The sequence below is a fragment of the Syngnathus acus genome, chromosome 21 (assembly GCF_901709675.1).
Source record: "Syngnathus acus chromosome 21, fSynAcu1.2, whole genome shotgun sequence".
Lineage (NCBI taxonomy): Eukaryota > Metazoa > Chordata > Actinopteri > Syngnathiformes > Syngnathidae > Syngnathus > Syngnathus acus.
This window is the reverse complement of record NC_051105.1, coordinates 10,653,132-10,673,443: the sequence shown is the minus strand read 5'-3', so window position 1 is coordinate 10,673,443 and position 20,312 is coordinate 10,653,132. Positions and strand designations below refer to the sequence as shown.

Below are 20,312 nucleotides of genomic sequence, written 5' to 3'. Positions count from 1 at the left end.
CGTTTTACTGCTGTGGCGATAATGACATTAGACTTTTCTCCCTAGTGAATCCTAAATATGGATCCAATGCATTATATAGAGAAAAAATATGAATTGTGCTTTGGAATTATTTTTTGACATTTTTTTTAATGTGAAATAATCACGTTTGCCGCTCTGGCTAAAATTACAATCACACAATATTAGATTAGCACAATATTTCAGCACCTGGTGTGCAGACATCTAAATGAAATAAGGATTTATTTTTATTTATTCAAGTGTACATTATGTCCAAGAAAATCTGCGAATAGATTTATATTCTATTTTGAACAAAAATATTTTTCAAATAAAATTTTCAGATTAGGTGGGATTTGAATTTGTAGTCAATTCCTGAATTTGTCAAAGCTTTCAGGCTGGTTCCGTTACAATATGAATCAAAAGACAATAAATGTTTTTTTTTTTTTGTTGGATTTTTCTTGCATGTTTTCATATATCTTCAAATGTTATGTATCTTTGCAATGCTGGTCATTGCAGCTCTTCAGGCGCGCTGCAGATCACTGATGCATCAACAGTCCAGTAGCATCTCCTGTAAAATTAAATCACAGTTTTCAGAGGTAATTTGAACTAATTTGTTATTACAAAAGTGTGTTTCAAACTGGTAGCCATTCATTATTGTTGAGTACTACCTCTAGCTCACTTTCAAAAGTTTTGGTGACCTCTGATTTAGTCTTCACCTAACATGCATGTTTTTGAAATGTGGGAGGAAACTACATAAGACTTGGTAGAAATTTTTTCTTCTTATAAATTAAAATTTGACGTCTTGTGATATACTGTTTTAGAAAAAAAAAATTCAATGGAACTGTAATAATTATATTTTATCATTTAAAAATCCAATTAAAATAGCTTCTATCGTTATGGAAAGAAAAAAATGACAGACAACTTTGGCATAAACATTTAGTTTTGCTGAAATAAATGTGTTGACGCTGTCCATTATTTAAAAGGTGGGCAACCACGCCGGCAATCTACCTTGCTGTCTGAATCTGTCGGGGGCGGGTCTTGTGATGACGCCGCGAGGCGATTGGCCGAGCGCTCTGAAGATTTACACGCCGATTGGTCGACGCAGTCTACGTCACAACAAGAACTGCTCACAAGCGTGTTTTTGTCAGCGTGATAAGCGCGCTGCAGGATGCTGCTGTGGGTGTCCAGGATGAGGCGTGCTGTGGGAAGGATGGAGCCGCGATGGGCTGAGGTAGGCACGGCTATACATGCTCTCTATCGCCGCATGGTGTCATGCCTACATTTTTATTTTTAATCTCAGTTTCGCCCTACCACCGAGTGTGAAATGTCCTTGCTGTCTGTGGACAGAGTTTCCACGCGCGTATTGTGATCTTTTCCCATTTTAATTGCCCCATTGTCATTGACGTACACTTGGCTCCGTCCCACCGATGGTGCGTGGGAAAGGCTGTCAGCATCTCAGTGCACTTCATGAAATGAGCAGAATAAGGAGAGAAGCTGAAAGTTTAACGATCGCTATGAGAACTTTAGCAGGCATTTCAATGGATTCATTTTGAAATGATGTCCTGTCATTTCCCAGCTTGTATTGTCAATCTTTATTGTCATTCCTATGTTATTATTATCATCAAATTAAATGACATGGTGGACAAGTGGTCATCACATCTGCCTCACAGGTCTGAATAAAGTTGGGGGTTCAAATCCAGAGCTGTTGTCGTCATGCTTATGTGGCACAGTATATATAAAGTCAGTAGCTCACTCGTGACCATTGTGAGGATAGGAGCTGCACAGATGATGGATGCATGTATGAATTTCCCCTTAAGGGATTATAATGAGTACAATAATACTATTAATATTAAATCCCCACATTGTGAGTGAGGCTCAATGTTTCACACAATGGTGCTCTGCATTAATATTCTGAAATATCCAAATGAACAAATCTTTTTAGTTCTAATTTTAACACTTCTAATATACATTGCTATGCCCGGGATTGACGAATATTAATGCTGTACTGATGATCTGAGAGGAGCAGTATCTGTCTCTGCGTCTTATACTGCCCCTAGTGGCCAAAGCAGCCAAACCAAAGAGTAGCATAATGCAGTGTGACAAAAATTAATTCTTTTTAATTCTATTAAATTATGTCATGACTGTATATTTCATAAAGTAATATTTTGCAGTGCCATTTTTCCTCATTAAAATAACTGACAACAATTTTTGCTGCTGCCGTCATTTAAAAAATTCTTCTGCCTCGACCAGTGAAAGCAGTGGATAGTGAGATTGACAAGCTGTTCCCCGCTTTCCATTGCTTGGACATTTCACATCAGTACCTGGATCTCAGGCTAATCTACTTTCCCCGTTCAGCCACATGGCTCTCTTCTATTCCACGTCCATCTGGTTGAGCAGGGATGAAGGTCCAAAGCCAGACTTCTTGTATATCTCCAAGAGTCTCCTCTTTATTTTATTAGCCATTGAGCCTGCACACACGCTTAGAACAACCCCGTGCGTCTCTGTCGGTGTCCTTCTTACCCTGGCGGCTCTAATCACATTTCCTCATGGTGTAATTAGTTAAGTGAGTTTACCGGTGTAATCTTTGGTTCAAGTGTCTGTGCTTAGTCAGTGTCGCTCACCTGGTTGAGTATGTCCCACGAGTAGCATGTACGGTCATTGACCTCGACCCCCCCCCCCCATTATTCCAAAGTGCTGCCAGCAACATGAGAAAAATAACATGTGGCAGCGTTACAGTATGTCATGATGTTTTTTTGTTTTTTTGTAATGTGTTTTTACCAGGACAAAACCAAAAAAAAGGAGAAATATTGTTTTTAGAGCCCTAATGTTTTTCTGCAGATCTCATACTCTCATCGAATTGTTCTGTTTTGGCTCCTTTCCCTGGAAATGATTTTTTTTTTTAAATGTGTTTTTACCAGGACAAAACCAAAGAAAAGGAGAAATATTGTTTTTAGAGCCCTAATGTTTTTCTGCAGATCTCATACTCTCATCGAATTGTTCTGTTTTGGCTCCTTTCCCTGGAAATGATTTTTTTTTTTTAAATGTGTTTTTACCAGGACAAAACCAAAGAAAAGGAGAAATATTGTTTTTAGAGCCCTAATGTTTTTCTGCAGATCTCATACTCTCATCGAATTGTTCTGTTTTGGCTCCTTTCCCTGGAAATGATTTTTTTTTTTTTAAATGTGTTTTTACCAGGACAAAACCAAAGAAAAGGAGAAATATTGTTTTTAGAGCCCTAATGTTTTTCTGCAGATCTCATACTCTCATCGAATTGTTCTGTTTTGGCTCCTTTCCCTGGAAATGATTAAAGCCGAGCTCCATCGTTAACAGATTCTATCTTTGGTTTATTCGGTTTGCTTGATTTTCCGCGCCTGGATGCTGAATAATATGCCTTTTCTATACGGTCCAAAAGAAAACAAAGACGAATATTGAACCATATTGAACACATGCTGTCTGTTAACTAAGGATGGAAATAATTTGTCATGTTGTGGCCTTTGCAGCAGATGTTAGCTGAATTTCAAAATCTTTTGGAATAACGCTGTTCATCCCATGCGTGGAAATGCATTGAAGTCAGCTGTTGCGTACCTCCCTCCCCCTAAAATCCATTTACCATTTGGGTTTATGTTCTGCGCTTTAGTCATTGTGAGCTTTCCTGCGCAGCTGCTACAATGACTTTTCCAATTCATGATGGCACCCTGGCAGCTTTTTCTGCTTCACTTAGAAGCCAAAGCTAAAATTAAGGCTACAATACACATTTAGGGAGCTCACTTGAATCCCAGAAATGAAAAGGCAATTTAGATTGCATTGCATTTGCCTCGCAGCTTCTTTTTTGTAGGATTTTTTTTTTTAATGTACTCTTTTTAAATAGGCTTAATTAAATTACCAAATGGGAATGGACTCGAGGGCGGCACGAGGGCACGTAAGGTTAGCGCATCTGCTGCTGCTTCAGTCACACTGTCTGGCTTTCGAGATTGTCGGTGCAGAGTTGGCGTGTTCTTCCCGCGCTTTGGTCGGCTTTCTCTGTGTGGGCCTTCGGTAGCATTGATGGAAAAATTGTGAACCCTCCTCCGGTATTTAAGTTGGACATTCATGCTGTAAGTCAGTAGGTGTGAACGTGAGTGTAAATGGTTGCCTTGCCACTGACTGGCCAAAAAGCCAATTTTCTTTGTTTTGGTCCCGTGTGGGATGAATCCACTTTAAAAATCTGTCTAACTTTTTTTAGTGAGGCGGACATCACGTTGTTGTTGTTGTTGTTTTTTTCCCCTGCGTTCCAATGTTAGCTGATTTTACAACACACTGCTCTAACTGCTGTTAGTTCTTCAAATTGAGTATTCTATCGATGAATATACAAATTTATTTTGACACGCATGCGAGATGCAAGTATTATTCTTATTATCTCATCAGGCATCTCATCAGGATGCCTCCTGGACGCCTCCCTGCGGAGGTGTTCCGGGCATGTCCCAACGGTAGGAGACCCCGTGGACGACCCAGGACGCGCTGGAGAGACTATGTCTCTCAGCTGGCCTGGGTACGTCTCGGGATCCCCCGGGATGAGCTGGACGAAGTGGCTGGGGAGAGGGAAGTCCGGGAGTTCCTGCTAAAGCTGCTGCCCCCGCGACCCCACCCTGGATAAGCGGAAGAAGATGGATGGATTTTTATTATGGCTTTAAAAGGCGGAGCCTAAACTGGTGAGTGACGTGGGTGTCGGTGAATGAAATCGCAGTTCTGACTGGCTCATATCCACATGTTGTTTTTTTAGCGTTGTAAGTAGCAAGGGCAAGCTAAGTTCTCTTAGCTAATTGATGATGTCTTTTTGTGATCTTGCCCTTTATTGATTTAGTTGATTTCATTTTTTCATATTTCATTCAACTGGTGGTTAATTGGATTGTGGCATTTCTAACAGCCAGGAAATGTATTGTGGTTCTTCTCTCCTGAGTGCCATGTTGCATTGTATATTTTCTGTTGATCAATATGGATGATGCTGCATTAATATTTGTGCAATTAGCGCCAAGTGGAAAACTTTCTTGTAAAATATTGAATATCATACAAACGTGAGGCCGCAGTGTTACCACCTTCAAATGAAACACATGCAAATGAGTTCAATTGCGTGCCTGGAGCTCTTCTCATTGTATTTTTATTTTGCGAATCTGAAGTACAACAGACTCAGAGTAAATTATTTATTGTCCTGTGATATTCATTAGCTTTTTGTTGATTACGCCCTAGAAAAGAAACGATAATAATAACTCAAATTAGCAGTCGCTCAAGCAACGATGATGATTTATCGCTCTAAAAACAATTCTGCTGCAAGATTTCTGTCGAGTCGACCCAGCCGGCAAGTCTCGGTCTCTGCGGTCTCCACACTTGGGCTCTGATGCGAGCCTTGAACACTCCGTCTCAGCCCGCTTGCTTCATACGCCGGAGCAGCCCAGCAGCATAGAACTGATCTGATTTCTTTACTCTAATATTCCGAGCGTCTCAACTTGGACATCGGGAGGGCCGAGGTTCCCCCGAGGGTTCTGATGCCAAAATCTAAGCCGAGATGGTAAATCTTTTATCAATCTATGATGAATAAAACAAGTTCACGCTTGAAGGCCTCAAGCTGCCGTTCTTTCATTTTTCTGGTCCCCCATAGCAAGTAGATTTTTACACGCTAACATATATGATGCAACTTTGTAGACAAAGACAAAAGATGCTTTTCAGCCTCCGTCGTTAAGCTAATAACAACGCCGTGGTTCTGGTTCTGCTGATTCAACACAGGCTGTTTGAAAATGATAGCCCCCAGTTAGATATTTTCTGAGGACGGCTCTATGTGATTATTGTATAAATTAGCCGTGCCTTTGCCGGCAGGAATTCTTTATTATGCTGGTGCAGTCATATGACCCAAACGTTATTTTTCTTGCTAACAGATGCGGGCATACATGAGATCTAACAGGTCGATCTTATCACAGAAGTAACACATAATGACAAGCGCAAAAAGAATGATGGTTTTCCGTGAAAATATTTTGTCTTTGTCACGGCTTGTGCCACAAACAAGTGTTGGTTTCCGTCGTGTGATGCAGGTGGCTAAAGATGCTAATTTGCTTCGGCAGGAGTGAGACGCTACAGGCAGGCGAGCTGCAGGATGAATGCAATCAAAACCTTCTCGCTCTTATCTCCTTAAATATGGAACCTCGGGAGCAGAGTTGTGGCTGCTCGAGATTTTATGATTGACCTTGTGACTGGTCGTTTCTCAACGTATCACTTGCGACACACTTGCTGTTTTTTGTTTTGCTTTGCCACAATTGTTTTTTGTAGTCAACTCTGATGTGACACGAGTCCACGTAAACTAATTAATGACATCATCATTGAATGTTCTCTAACACCTCACCTCTGATTGTTTCAAATGTCAGTCCTTGATTGTCATAAAATGATGGCGTCTTCACGCTTCTGATTGATTCAAATGTCAGATAAATTGTGGGTTAATGTCATGCTCACTAAAGAAACAACGTGCAGTTTCGATCGGCAGGTATGTGTTAAGTGTTCTCTCTCGTCTTCCAGTTTCGCATTGTATCTTAAAAAACCCGCATTAGCTTTGTAAATGGAGCAAATGCTTTGCCATGCCCATATATTTATTTTTTTGTCTGTGTCATCCAGGGCGCTATGTGCCAAGTGGACAAAATCCAAAGGGGGGGGGGGGAAACGTGGGGAGAATGTAAACGGTAGCACAAATGACTAAAGTCATTTTCTGTGGCTGTTTGTGCTATGATAATGATGTAAACATCAATATCGTTGCTAAGGTTGGCTAGACATTCAAATCACAAATTGAATCTCTTCACAGCAAGGGTATATTTTGCGATATAAAATGTAATGATCTGGAAGTATTTCTGAATGGGTTATATTGCTAAATTAATTTAACAAAACAGCTGTTTTCAAAATTCAACACGGTATATAAATATTGATTAAATGACATTACCTAAGCTGTATATTTTTTATCGAATTCACACGCTATATGATGACATTTCCATGATCTCAGTGCTGTAAATAGTTACACATTTTTTCTGCGGGACACCTTGTGTGAAGGTGACACCCATCAGTGGCTTGCACAGCCTGCAGGGGATTGATAGTGCTGAAAAATCCCCCGGCGGTTATTGAAGTCGAGTCTGGAGGAAACATGTGAGAGTGGGCTCGGAGGGATAACAGCGACGTCATTTCTTACAATGCGTGCACCGAAAAGCACCTTTCTGCTTGAAAGAGCTTTTAGTGGGAACTTGAGTTGAAAAGAAGTATTTTAGCTGAAGGTGTCGATAAAAATCTTACCATTGAATCAATTCCTAAAGGGATTTTTTTTTTTGTCATTTGCTCTTTCTTTCTCTCCAGGGAGCTCAGCGCCTTTTTTGCTTTTCATAGTCATGTTGGCAATATGAAGTCAGTGACTGCAGCTGATGCATTGGGGCTGTCAGCGTGTTGTTACACGGCGGCAGTGTACCTTCTGTTTACGCAATCATTCTCTGTCGTATGATCGAGAATCGGGACAAAATTGAGGCTAAGTGCAAGCTGATATTGTCTACTATGCTCCATGGAAAGCAGCCTTGTGCCTGTTTTTGTACTCCTTGCAAGTGCCTTTATTACTTTGTCAATAAAGGGCATTAAAGTCATAAGAAAAGAGAGCAAAACTAAATAGTGTGAACGCAGCAAAGTGTGTTTTTCGCCGCTCGTGATAAAAAGTCCCTTGGTCACATTTTGTCTTTCTCATAACATAGCCAAGGGCATTTTTCTCTATTTTTATTTTTTTTTTTTAAAACAATGTATTTTTTCAATCTAATCTTATTTTGCAGTTCTTACGGGGCATGATTGCGTTGGCCTGCGGGCCAGCATTCAAACAACTTCCAGACCCAGAGATTAAAAGAATATTTACCAAAACATACTCTGCATATTAAAAGTTTGTGTCGCAGAGGAAACCATCATGTAAGGTAAACGGCATTTTAGGAGTTTAGCCCATTAAAAAAACATGAGCAAATCATTTAACTTTAATGATGAGTGAGATGGTGAGGTTGCTAAGGACACGCGGAAATGAGCTTTCTGCGTTTAACAGCATCAACGGAACCGGCTGAAAATTCACCTTACGGCTAGCATTGAAGTCGTAGCGGATGTTAGCATTAAGCTAGCAGAGGCTTTGTAGTTTTAAATACACACGTCATTATTTCGGTTTGAATTTTAGTTTGACAGTAACCTTCAACTGAGCCTAGCAATAAAAAAAAAAATCAATTGATCTTATCTGCCAAACTGTTGCTCGTTGTGTTATGACAACGCTAAAGCCGACGGCAAATTATGCTCTGTGAAATTGTCAAGAGGAGGGGGTGACGTTGAACACTTCCAATTTAATTAAAAACCTGAGAAGATTTACTTAAAGACATACCTTGGAGAGACCACAAATGCTCGAGAAGCCAACCCACAGCGGTACTTTGGGCTTAATAAAGTGCGGTGAAGTGCTTGCAGCAGATAGTATTAAGAAGCTTTAGGATATTTGAGGGCAACTCAACTTGTGTCACAAGAAGTTTTTCATTTGATCATTATTTGATTAAAACTTGCAATCTTTATTGCAAATGCAAGACAAAATGGCAGCAAGTATCGGCACTTGGTATCAGTGCGTACTCAAGTACTTTCTTCATGATCTTGCTTACCATATTGTGCATGTAACCGAATGCGAACGTTTTTCTTTTCCCGTCTTTGCCAATCAATTATTTGCTCTCGCATGACACGTTAGATGGAGAATCGCAACGAAACAAAATGAAAGTGCGAGTGAAATTGACTTCTCGATATTGATTTCATGTACAAGAAGTCATGCATTCCGGTGCTGCTTTTGGAGATACGCTACATGCCTTTTCATTGCATGCTAGTCAGCACAAATGTCAAATTGTGTTTGGAGAAATGAGAGGCGGGATCAAGGCTGCAAAAGTATTCGGGGAGCCAGCGTCACGTGATAATTCGAGAGCACTTGAAAGTATTCCTTTGGACATTCTGCATCCTCGCGCAGCCTTGGTTTTTTTTATAAAAAATTTTTTTTATTAAGCATAAGGCATAATTAGCGTCTGTCACCGTCTTAAACTGTAGACTGTAATCACCCCGTGGCTCCGTTTCACTCCACTTTGGCTGTCAGTGGCGATGAATATCTTTATAATTGATTTAATCTTCGGGACAGCGAAGCAAGTGCGACTTTCAATGAGACTGATTAGGAACTAAAGAGGATCTTTACAACGATGCGACGTATCATTTAAACGTAAATTGTTGATTTTTGTTCGTACGCGATAAGAATTGCTTGTCATTTGATTACGTTTATAAACATGCTTGCTGCGTATCTGCAGAATTTAAGTCCTGCTATTTGTTGTAAAGAAAAACATGTTTGACATAAAAGCCGTTTTATAAAACAAGGTTAGCGCTACACCTATTCAGGTTAGTCTTTCTTTTTATAAAAAGGAGATTAAAAAGATCAGAAGCGTTGACAGTTCCTTTCAAGAAACCTCCACATACTCAGTGGGGATCTTTTCTCCTTTTTTTTTGCCTGAGCTATGGAAAACGTGTTATCGATTCAAAGGGGTGAATCAGCTTTTTTTTTTTAAACAGAATAAAAGATAATGGACAAATTCTGAACCTATTGATGTCAACACAGCCGTAGCCCCGTACTTCCACACTTCAAAATATATTGACATTTTCTCTCTTCTGTTCCGGATTGATTATGGAGCACAGCACCGCCGCTAACCATAATAAATCTGTTGATGAAAGATCAAGTTGAGGGATTATGTTAGAAAACGCTTGCAATATCTCCACGTGGTTATTTATTACATACAACAATTTGAAATATCGGTTTAGATTTTATCGAGCTTCATGGAAGTTGACGTGATTGATTTGCTTTCATGGACCACATCAAATGATGTGGTGCAAGCATTCAAGTGAATCTGTACAACAAAAGCAGTCAGTCAGTCCAAGGCATCCTCATTACGGCTAGTGATGTGCATTCCAGTTCTTTTAAGTGAACAGAATCTTTAGAATCGGTTCACTCAAAAGATTCGTTCAAACGAATCGTTCAACGAATCAGGAGACGCAACACGTTCACTGACTGATCCGTTGATGCACGGGAGGAAGGCAGTTCACCCATTAACTCGTTCGCGAACGGGAAAGTCAAGATTCGTTCCCTCACTGATCCGTTCTCACGATGAACTGGAAATGCAAATCACTCACAGCTCCGTTCAGTTGGTGAACGGGAAATGAAATTCACGACGAAATTCGAGAACGGGAAGTTACGTCATTTTCTTCTTCGTTTTGTTTTACGGCGAGGTGGCACCAGCTTCAATGCGCATTACCGACACCTACTGGTTGAAGTCATATGAATGAAAAAAGAACGAATCACTTTAGGAAGTGATTCGTTCACTCTCGTTCACTGAAAATAATTCCTTCTTTTGAACGAATCGTTCACTCACGAGCCAACACTAATTACGGCAGTATAAACCAGGTCTCGGAGGCGGGGAGTCTCACGAGGATTCTCACTAGAAGTAAATTTGGGTTCATCCTTCCCCTAGGTGGGCTCGGCTCGGAGCAACACAGCCAAGTGAAGACAAACATTAGCAAGCACTTTCCAACGCTAAACTTCCAATTTCAGCTCTCCTGTGAAAACTTTTCTTACTTTGGAACCCTACTTTGAAAATGTTCATCTTATTGTAGATAGTTTTCTACATTCTTTGAGCCCTGAATGGTTTATTTGTGCTCCTAAAAGTTCAGCTACCGTGCCCTTAGTAAAACAAACCAAAAAAAGAATTAAAAATTTGGTTTCATTATTCCAAGTGCGCGTGCGGTCAGTCTATTATCCTGCCATTTTTTTTCCCACACTTAATTCCAAGGCAAACCAAGCCCAATGAAAAATTCTGTTCACCCGCTCCCTGGATTCATTTATTGCTCAAATTGCTTTTGTGTGACCTTGCGCAACGCTACCAACTTTTTCAGGACGCTTACTCACTCGCATCTTGTTAGCTTTGCGCATTCCCCTCCTGTAATGGGAGCCCTGGAGCTGCTCGCTCACCCATTTACTCCCCTCTGCTAGATTCTTTTGATCGTCTACGGGGAAAAATAACAGTCAATTACTCCATAAAGTGTTATTATTGTTCCTGCAGATAATGTTTTTAATGGGATGATTGGTTGCCGGGAAGTTGGAAACTTTGGGCGCCGCACCGTACTGAGAATAATAATAACTCCCTGAGGAGTTTCGCCACAGTGTGGAAGTCGACACTAACTTAGCTTCCCATTACTGATGTCAACTTTCTCTTCTTTAGCTCACAAATACTATTTTATATTTATTTATAGAGTGCATTTTACAACATCTGCGGGCTAATTTGTTGGTCTGAGGAGAACTTGCTGGTGTAAATATGTTTGACTGAGTCTTAAATGAAGCGCAAATGAATAAAATGAGGAGCTTACGGAAAAAAGCTTGGGACCGGCAAAGGAAGTGTTGCATGGCTTTTGCTGTCAGGACAACCGAAACGCAACTGCGGTGGATGATCGTTCGCCTCCACAAGCCCCGAGGTGTCAAGGCCTCCATTTTATAAACAACGAGAAAACACAAGCCGCCTGTGCAAAGTCTATCAAGGTCGCAACAGCTTTCGGCGGCCATCTGGACCAGTGACACGCGGGCTCCAAAAGCATAATTACTTGAAATGATGCTTTGGTGGAGAAGAAGGGATGAGAGTCAAGCTGAGTAGTTGCATAATTGCCTTCTAGTTATTGGACTGATTGTTCCCTAGACTTGTTGATTGAGTTTTTGGCTACTAACCGATACAGTATGTGACCAATGATTACAGTTGCTAATGGTTACCCGCTAACACTCTTCTGCGTACTTTGTCTGAGCCCGATGGCTGACTGGGAAACAAATACTTTGTAACCCCACTTAAGTAGATTGTTCAGATATCTACATCTCACTTGAGTATTTGTTTTTGTGCGGGCCTTTTTTCTTTTACATGCTACATCTGAAAACGGTCGTCTGTAATTTTGACCCAACTTTCCTTTTTCTTTTATCTTTTATTACCAATAGATATTCGAACACAAACGGTGCAGCAACATGTAGAATGCCTTTTATTGTCATTATACATAGTACAACAAGATAAGAGATGCCCAAACAGCACAATATAAAACTATAAAATATAATTAATAAAAAAACAAAAAAATAAATAAATAAATAGATAAATAGATAAATAAATAAATAAATAAATTGAGATTGAAAGTCAGGATTCTTTAAAGACAAATGTCATTGGCAGTGAATGCGTTTTAAAAGATTGGAGAAAAAGTCAGCTCTTGTTGAATTAGATGCTCACCAATGGTGTCACAATGTCTTTCTTCGCAGTAAAACCGCATCAGCCGCGTTAGAAGTGACCCATAATTCACTGGGCTCCATCTAGCCGGCCATCATTTCTGCCATGCCTGATGTTTCATCCCAAACTCCGAAATGCGGCCAAATGAAACCTAATAGGTGTTCAGCAACCCGAAACTCCTGGCCTGCTTGTAAAAACGGCATCTCATGTAATTCGAATGTTTCAGAAGTCTCATCGCGGTTTCATCATTTTTGCTCCATATTTTTTTGGCATGATACAATTTGTGATGGAGAATAATACTAATAGCGGAAGATGGTTTCTGCTCCAAAGGCTTTCTGAAGGCCCCACGAGACGGACAAGGCATCCTTTTTGTCACACGCAAGCCTCCTAGCCTTCCCTGTACCTAATCGAATGTTATTCTGAACCTTTTATTACCTTTCAAAGCTCAGTTAAGCTTTACTTTCTTTGACGTTTTCATTTCGTGTGACATCCATCTCCCGCGTGGGAAATTGCGTTTGCTGCGTACAAGACGGCAAAGTTGGTTATACAGCTTTGTGTAATAAAGAAACCTTGCCTGGCACTTTTATTGGGAAATAATTCACAAGCCCGTGAAGCCGCTTAAGAATCTCACTACCGTCAACACGATAAGCTTACTGCAGATTACTGAAACATATTTTGCATTTCTGACATGGTAGTAGAGATGCTTTATGTAATTGAAACAAAAAGAAAGCACTTTCAAATAGGTCAGTGGCGAGTCTAATCATGCGCAGCACCATCTGGCTCTCTAAAGCCTACCTGATTTCTGTTGGGCTGTGTGGATCAGTAGTAGAGTGTACGTCTCTCAACTTGTTGGTCGTGGGTTCAACCCTGGTGACCATGTCTAAGCATCTTTGACAAATAAACCCTAGTTTTAAACCCTAACCCTAGTTTGATGTCCTACTTCAAAATCCTAACCCTAGTTTGAAACCTGAGTTTTAAACCCTAACCCTAGTTTGAAACTCAAACCCTAGTTTAAAACGTGACTTTGCAAGCCTAACCTGAGGTTGAAAGCCAAAATCTAGTTTGAAACGCTTTTTTATTGATTTATTTATTTATATTTTTCATGATTTATTATCTATTATTATTTCTTTGTCAATTTCCCACCTTAGACCTTTATAGACCTTATATAGACCTAGAATATAGACCTTTTATGTGTCTATATTCACCAATACAAATCAACTTCCATATCTTGGCAACGGTCCGGCTCATCTATTTACATCGCTTGATTGTTTTAGAGAAGACACTGTGATTAATTTTGTTTCTTCATTCTTTTAAAGAGGCTGGCAGCAAAACTCACAGTGGAAAAAGAATTCTTTGATCTAACACCGGTTAAAATAAATATACATTCATAAATTCAATGTCTGCAATTTCAATGAACCCTAAATAGCAACGACGTGGTGTGATAATTTAAAGTAACTACTTAATAATGAAATCAACGTCATTAAAATCTTTCTCAGCCGGTCATTTTTCTTTTTTTTTTTTTTGCAGCTTTGTGTGAACTACTAAATTGAATGTGGCAATCTATTAGGCCAGCAACGTTCTTATTGGAAAAACACTTTGGAGGCCTGTCTACTGATGGCCTTGCAGCCATGAATCAAAACATTTTTCTTGTCTGTGCGTGTAAGAGAGTATAATAAGCCTTTTTAGAAAGCAGTCGGCCAGAGGCTGAGAGAAAGGAACGTCGTTTTTTGATAAATGTTTGTCTTGATTCCCTCCTCCCAGTACAACTGAATCATAAAACTTGATCAATTGCCTTTCTTTCGGCTCTATCGGCTAATTACGCCACTCGTTCAATCCTATCGTGTGTTTTCCACGAAGCGTGTACTATGCCCTTAAAGTGCAGCGCTGCTCTGTGATATTGACTGCAGACTTTATGCGTGACTCCAAATTTGACATCCAATATTGCGGTGATTGGAATAATAGCTCCGCAAAGATCGGGCGGCTTGCCCGAAGGCTCGGCTCCGTGCTACAGTAATCTACAGCCTTAATACCTGCTGCGAATACTGAAAACCTTTAACACCCCTCAAAACACCGATAGTCAGAACTGAGAAAAACAAATACTGGGGTGGGGATTGAAAGAAATCAACCAGTCATGAGGAAAATTAATCACTACACACACACACTCACAGAAAATGTTGGAATTTTTTTGTTTTTGTTGGACTCTCTGGCACCCAAACAGTAATCCCTCCTTCCTGTGCTCATTTATTAACAGATCCATTCTCAGTCTTTACACTCTGTCTGACCTCGGGTACTGGCAAATGCGTGTGCCTGCTTGTGTAATTGATAAACGCTAAACCCGCTTGCTGCCATAATAAATGATGGTTCCGTTATGTAAATCCTCTGAGAAATAAGTCTATTTTTTTTAGAGGGGAATTTAAAACAGAGACGAATGACGAATTTCTCACTCAAGTGCACATTTGTTTACCTACAATTGTAATCCCGACACTTCAGTCAGTCATTGAGTTGGATTGCACAGGTTTCAAATCATGACATTACTCTCAGCTGTCTTATATTTGAATGCTGGATCGTCATCTGTGCATGACCTTTCATAAATTACAGAAGACTTTTTCATTTCATAAATTTGTATACATTGAAAAGCATCTGGAGCAGCAATCTGCACATTAAAAAAACAAAAATGTAGTTGGCGCCGTTGTGGGTGTGAACACTCCAATCACCGTTAATCAAAGCAGGTCCTGCATTCCCGCACAGTTTTTGGGATGTAGCTCAAGAGAAAAATGGTTGCATTTATACTTTTGTTCAGTGTATCACATATTAATATTGGGTCTCTTCTTTCTCTTTCAGGTATTAATGGAAACGCTGCAGATGAATTAATTTCTCAGCTGCTTTGCACTGCAATGCAAAAAGCATCACACCTTTGTCAAACAATCTATTAGGCGCAATTAATGTCAAACAGCACACGAGAGAAGCTCAAAGCTGCCTTTCTGGGTGCACATGGCTTTTAAAAATCCAAACACACTTAAATGCAGCATAATGCCTTTCAAAGTCTCCTGTCTCTACATCCTGACAGTGGTGTGCTTGGTAAGCACTCTGTGGTACATGAGTTTATCTCAGCCCACGTCCACTTATGTGGGCCACATATCTGCCGACACGCAAGACGGTGAAAGCGGCCAAAAACACCACCTTCAGCAACATCCGTACACGGCCGCTCAACGTGCACGCCTACAACTTTGTCATCAACGAGCCCGACAAGTGCAAAGACGCCGCTGCCTTCCTGGTCGTCCTCATCAGCACCTCTCACAAGGAGTTGAACGCCCGCCAGGCCATCCACGAGACCTGGGGAGACGAGAGCGCCTTCACCGACCTGCGGATCCTCATCATCTTCCTCCTGCGGAGGGACACGGAACCCGTCCTCAACCAGATGGTGGAGCAGGAGAGCCAGATCTTCCACGACATCGTGGTGGAGGACTTCATCGACTCGTACCACAATCTCACCCTCAAGACTATAATGGGCATGCGTTGGGTGGCGACCTTCTGTCCCAAAGCCCAGTACGTCATGAAGACCGACACTGACGTCTTTGTCAACATGGACAACCTTATTTACAAGCTCCTCAAACCTAGTGCCAAGCCCAGAAAGAGATACTTCACTGGCTCCGCCATCCACGGGGGGCCCATAAGGGACATGCGTAGTAAGTGGTACATGTCCAGAGACTTGTACCCCGAGAACAAGTACCCGCCGTTCTGCTCGGGCACCGGCTACGTTTTCTCGTCGGACATGGCCGAGCTCATCTTCAAGACTTCGCAGCACACCAGATTGTTGCACCTGGAGGACGTTTACGTGGCCGTGTGTTTACGCAAGCTTAAAGAACACCGGCTTCCACCACTGGAAGATGGCCTACAGTCTGTGCAGATACAGACGAGTCATCGCCGTCCACCTGATCTCCCCCGATGAGATGCACCGCATTTGGAGTGACATGTTCAGCAAAAAGCACTTGAAATGTTAAAGGGGAATGCGCTTGTTTGCCTTTTCTTTTTTTTTTTACACATCATCTTAATGTTTTTACTGACCAACGTGTTCATTTTATTACATTGATGCCTAGCTATAGGTGAGGCGAGAAGCACTAAGCGAAAATCCACGATGCTACTAGATGGTGCCAAAGCACTACATGAAGCTCCTTGGCTCACTTCAACATAGTTTCTTGGCACTGAGAAACCGCCGTTTGGTGGAAAAGGGATCCAGATGATCCCTCCTCTTAACTATTCAATCAATGCATGAGCTGATTCATCGTGTCGGTATTCTCAAGCAATGTTCTCGCAAGGTCGGGGGTCCAGCGGGACATTCCTCACACAAATCTGGTCAATAAGCGCTTTGTATTAAAAAAAGTTGCCTCGCCATTTTTTCAAGCGTTTGCCCTTTTGAACATTGATGGGACTTTTGGTCACTGTCCTTCTTTGTCTTGTCTATTATGGAATGTGAAAGGGAAGTTGGTAGCAGACATCTGATATGCATCTTCCTGTTTTGACGAGGCCTGATAGTGATCTGAAGATTTAAATTGAGTCACTGGAACCATGCCGTGTAAATCTGTCAATTTATTTTTTAATAAATCAAGTGTAAATTAATAAACATCCCGTGACAATTGAATATGTTGGCAAAGCTACCGTGACCGTTCCAAATTGATCTATTTACAATGTGCCAACTTTTTTTTTTTTTTGATGGAAGCCAGCCCTGCTGCAAATAACAAAAAAAAAAGAATAATTGATGCTTCCCCTAAAAAGATTCACAATTGCCTTTAGATGCAACAAAATGGCGGCTGACAGCTTAGCTCATTCCTTCACCTTAACTTAGTTCCCTGGTGCCAAGATGTTACACAATGGCGCCAAAGCAATACTTTGATTTTGGACAGAGCTTTGGCCTGAACACAAAAACATTGAAGTTTCTCAGCAAATAATGGCCTTAACGGATGGAAAAGCACCACACTGTACCTGCACTTCAACTTCCTTCCAACCCACTTGAGTTCCCCGCCACCTTCATCTCTCTGGGGAAAGCAACTTTGTGAAAATGAGGAATTCAGATATTATGAAAAGCAGCCACTGTATGTAACCAAGAAGACTCATATTGCTTCCGTCAGCGTGGAGATAAATAAATGTCGAGTGTCGACTTTCGATGTCATGGTGGTGATTCGGTTTCAGGTAGCCGATGACCTTGGTTCAAAGTCCCACAGTGGCAACCTCCCGCCTCCTGCTGAGTGTCCTTGAGTGAGAGACACTGAAGCAACCGCACTTGCCGAGTCAGCACTTTAAGCCTCCTGTAGTGCTTGCGATGATTAAAATGTCATATTGATTTGGGCAATCATGCATATTAACCAGTTGAAAACATGGTTCATCTACAAATCAATACATAACACATTTTGATGAAAAACTGGACTTGCCTTTGAAGTCCAATCACGGCTTTCACTGAAAAATTAAACAGAGAAATGGTGAGACAGGCTCTTGCTTAAAATTCGGACAGACAGCCTAAATAATCTTGGCGATCCATGCTCGGTCTTTACACTATGTCTGACCTCGGGTACAGGCGTGTGCCTGCTTGTGTAATTGATAAACGCTAAACCCGCCTGCGGCCATAATAAATGATGGTTTAGTTATGTAAATCCTCTGAGAATTAAGTCTTTTTTTTTAGAGGGGAATTTAAAACAGACGAATGTCAAACCAATTTCTCACTAAGTGCAGATTTGTTTCACTACAATTGTAATCCCGACGCTTCAGTCATTGAGTTGGATTGCACAGGATTCAAATCATGACTTTACAGCTGTCTTTTATTTGAATGTGATGACAGATGACAACCTTTCATAAATTACAAAAGACTTTTTCAATTCATACATTTGTATACATTGAAAAGCATCTGGAGCAGCAATCTGCACATTAAAAAAATGCAGTTGGCGCCGTTGTGGGTGTGAACACTCCAATCACCGTTAATCAAAGCAGGTCCTGCATTCCCGCACAGTTTTTGGGATGTAGCTCAAGAAAAAAATGAAGGTTGCATTTATACTTTTGTTCAGTGTATCACATATTAATATTGGGTCTCTTCTTTCTCTTTCAGGTATAAATGGGAACGCTACAGATGGATTAATTTTTCAGCTGCTTTGCACTGCAATGCAAAAAGCATCACACCTTTGTCAAACAATCGATTAGATGCAATTAATGTCAAACTGCACACGAGAGAAGCTCAATGCTGCCTTCCTAGGTGCACATGGACAGATGGCCTTTTAAAATCCAAACACACTTAAATGCAGCATAATGCCTTCCAAAGTCTCCTGTCTCTACATCCTGACACTGGTGTGCTGGGCAAGCGCTCTGTGGTACTTGAGTTTATCTCGACCCACGTCCACTTATGTGGGCCACATATCTCTGCCGATACGCAAGACGGTGAAAGCGGCCAAAAACACCACCTTCAGCAACATCCGCACACGGCCGCTCAACGCGCACGCCTACGACTTTGTCATCAACGAGCCCGACAAGTGCAAAGACGCCGCTCCCTTCCTGGTCGTCCTCATCAGCACCACTCACAAGGAGTTCGACGCCCGCCAGGCCATCCGCGAGACCTGGGGAGACGAGAGCGCCTTCACCGACCTGCGGATCCTCATCATCTTCCTCCTGGGGAGGAACACGGAACCCGTCCTCAACCAGATGGTGGAGCAGGAGAGCCAGATCTTCCACGACATCGTGGTGGAGGACTTCATCGACTCGTACCACAATCTCACCCTCAAGACTATAATGGGCATGCGTTGGGTGGCGACCTTCTGTCCCAAAGCTCAGTACGTCATGAAGACCGACACTGACGTCTTTGTCAACATGGACAACCTTATTTACAAGCTCCTCAAACCTAGTGCCAAGCCCAGAAAGAGGTACTTCACTGGCTCCGTCATCCACGGGGGGCCCATAAGGGACATGCGTAATAAGTGGTACATGTCCAGAGACTTGTACCCAGAGAACAAGTACCCGCCGTTCTGCTCGGGCACCGGCTACGTTTTCTCGTCGGACATGGCCGAGCTCATCTTCAAGACTTCGCAGCACACCAGATTGTTGCACCTGGAGGACGTTTACGTGGGCTTGTGTTTGCGCAAGTTAGGTATCCACCCTTTCCAGAACACCGGCTTCAACCACTGGAAGATGGCCTACAGTCTGTGCAGATACAGACGAGTCATCACCGTCCACCAGATCTCCCCCGATGAGATGCACCGCATTTGGAATGACATGTTCAGCAAAAAGCACCTGAAATGTTAAACATATCCCGCGACAATTGAATAAGATGTTGAAAGTCTCGGTAGAAGAGGGGAAGCCATTTGGGTCAGCAGCAGTCAATCGAATCCATATTTTATTTCATTTTTACGTGCTGTAAAAGTTCCAGGTACTCCAATATTTGTATTCACATAATGTTGACCTAGTCCAATCAATAAGAAGCTCACCTCTCTTCTTCCTCGGCTCACTCACACCTAAATTAATTCGCTCTATGTAATCGGTCAGCAAAAAAGACAAGCGCAAACAGTCATTCAATGGCCTGGATTAGAATGGAAGCACGAGTGACTTCACTGTGTTCTTTTACGATTTTGTGAGGATGTCATCATGGTAACGTCTCTCATCTTAATATTGAAAGATGTTTAAATGTCCTTCTCATCGTTCTGTGCCTCACTAAAAACAGCTTCGGTTGGTTGTATGCTGGCAAATTGAGTTGCTGAGAGCATTACAGGAAATTGAAAATATCCAGGAGAGTTTTTGTTGATTGCAGAAGCTATTGACATTTTTTTGTGGTTCTCAAGGCCAAATGTTTTTGTCATTTTGTTTGGCAGTATTTGAAGCTAATGTGAGATATTTCACAAAGGGATGTGATTTTTTTTTTTTATATAAATATATTTCAAAAAGAAATACTTGAATAAAGTTATATTGCTGCTTTTTACCTGATGCTTGTTTGTAGTGCTTCCTTTGGACACATTT

The 20,312-nt window shown here is 41.4% G+C and overlaps 1 protein-coding gene and 1 pseudogene across 3 annotated transcripts; both read left to right on the top strand.

Annotated features, from left to right (window-relative positions):
* The first annotated feature begins 1,142 nt into the window (after window positions 1-1,142).
* Window positions 1,143-20,279, top strand: LOC119115000 (beta-1,3-galactosyltransferase 1-like). Of its 3 annotated transcripts, XM_037239102.1 has the most exons (3): window positions 4,578-4,682; window positions 15,168-15,311; window positions 18,565-20,279. In XM_037239102.1, the coding sequence occupies exon 3, from the start codon at window positions 18,618-18,620 to the stop codon at window positions 19,602-19,604; it is 987 nt and encodes a 328-aa protein (XP_037094997.1). In that variant the 5' UTR covers window positions 4,578-4,682; window positions 15,168-15,311; window positions 18,565-18,617; the 3' UTR covers window positions 19,605-20,279. The 3 variants fall into 3 exon arrangements, with proteins under 3 accessions (XP_037094995.1, XP_037094997.1, XP_037094996.1); XM_037239100.1 differs by lacking the exons at window positions 4,578-4,682; window positions 15,168-15,311 and adding an exon at window positions 1,143-1,225 and having other exon boundaries at window positions 18,421-20,279; XM_037239101.1 differs by lacking the exon at window positions 15,168-15,311 and having other exon boundaries at window positions 18,421-20,279.
* LOC119115001 lies at window positions 15,324-18,251 on the top strand (annotated as a pseudogene).
* Window positions 20,280-20,312: the final 33 nt, after the last annotated feature.

Bases quoted from the DNA above. Each gene is read 5' to 3' on its own strand.
- LOC119115000 (XM_037239100.1), top strand. From the start codon at position 18,618: ATGCCTTCCAAAGTCTCCTGTCTCTACATCCTGACACTGGTGTGCTGG.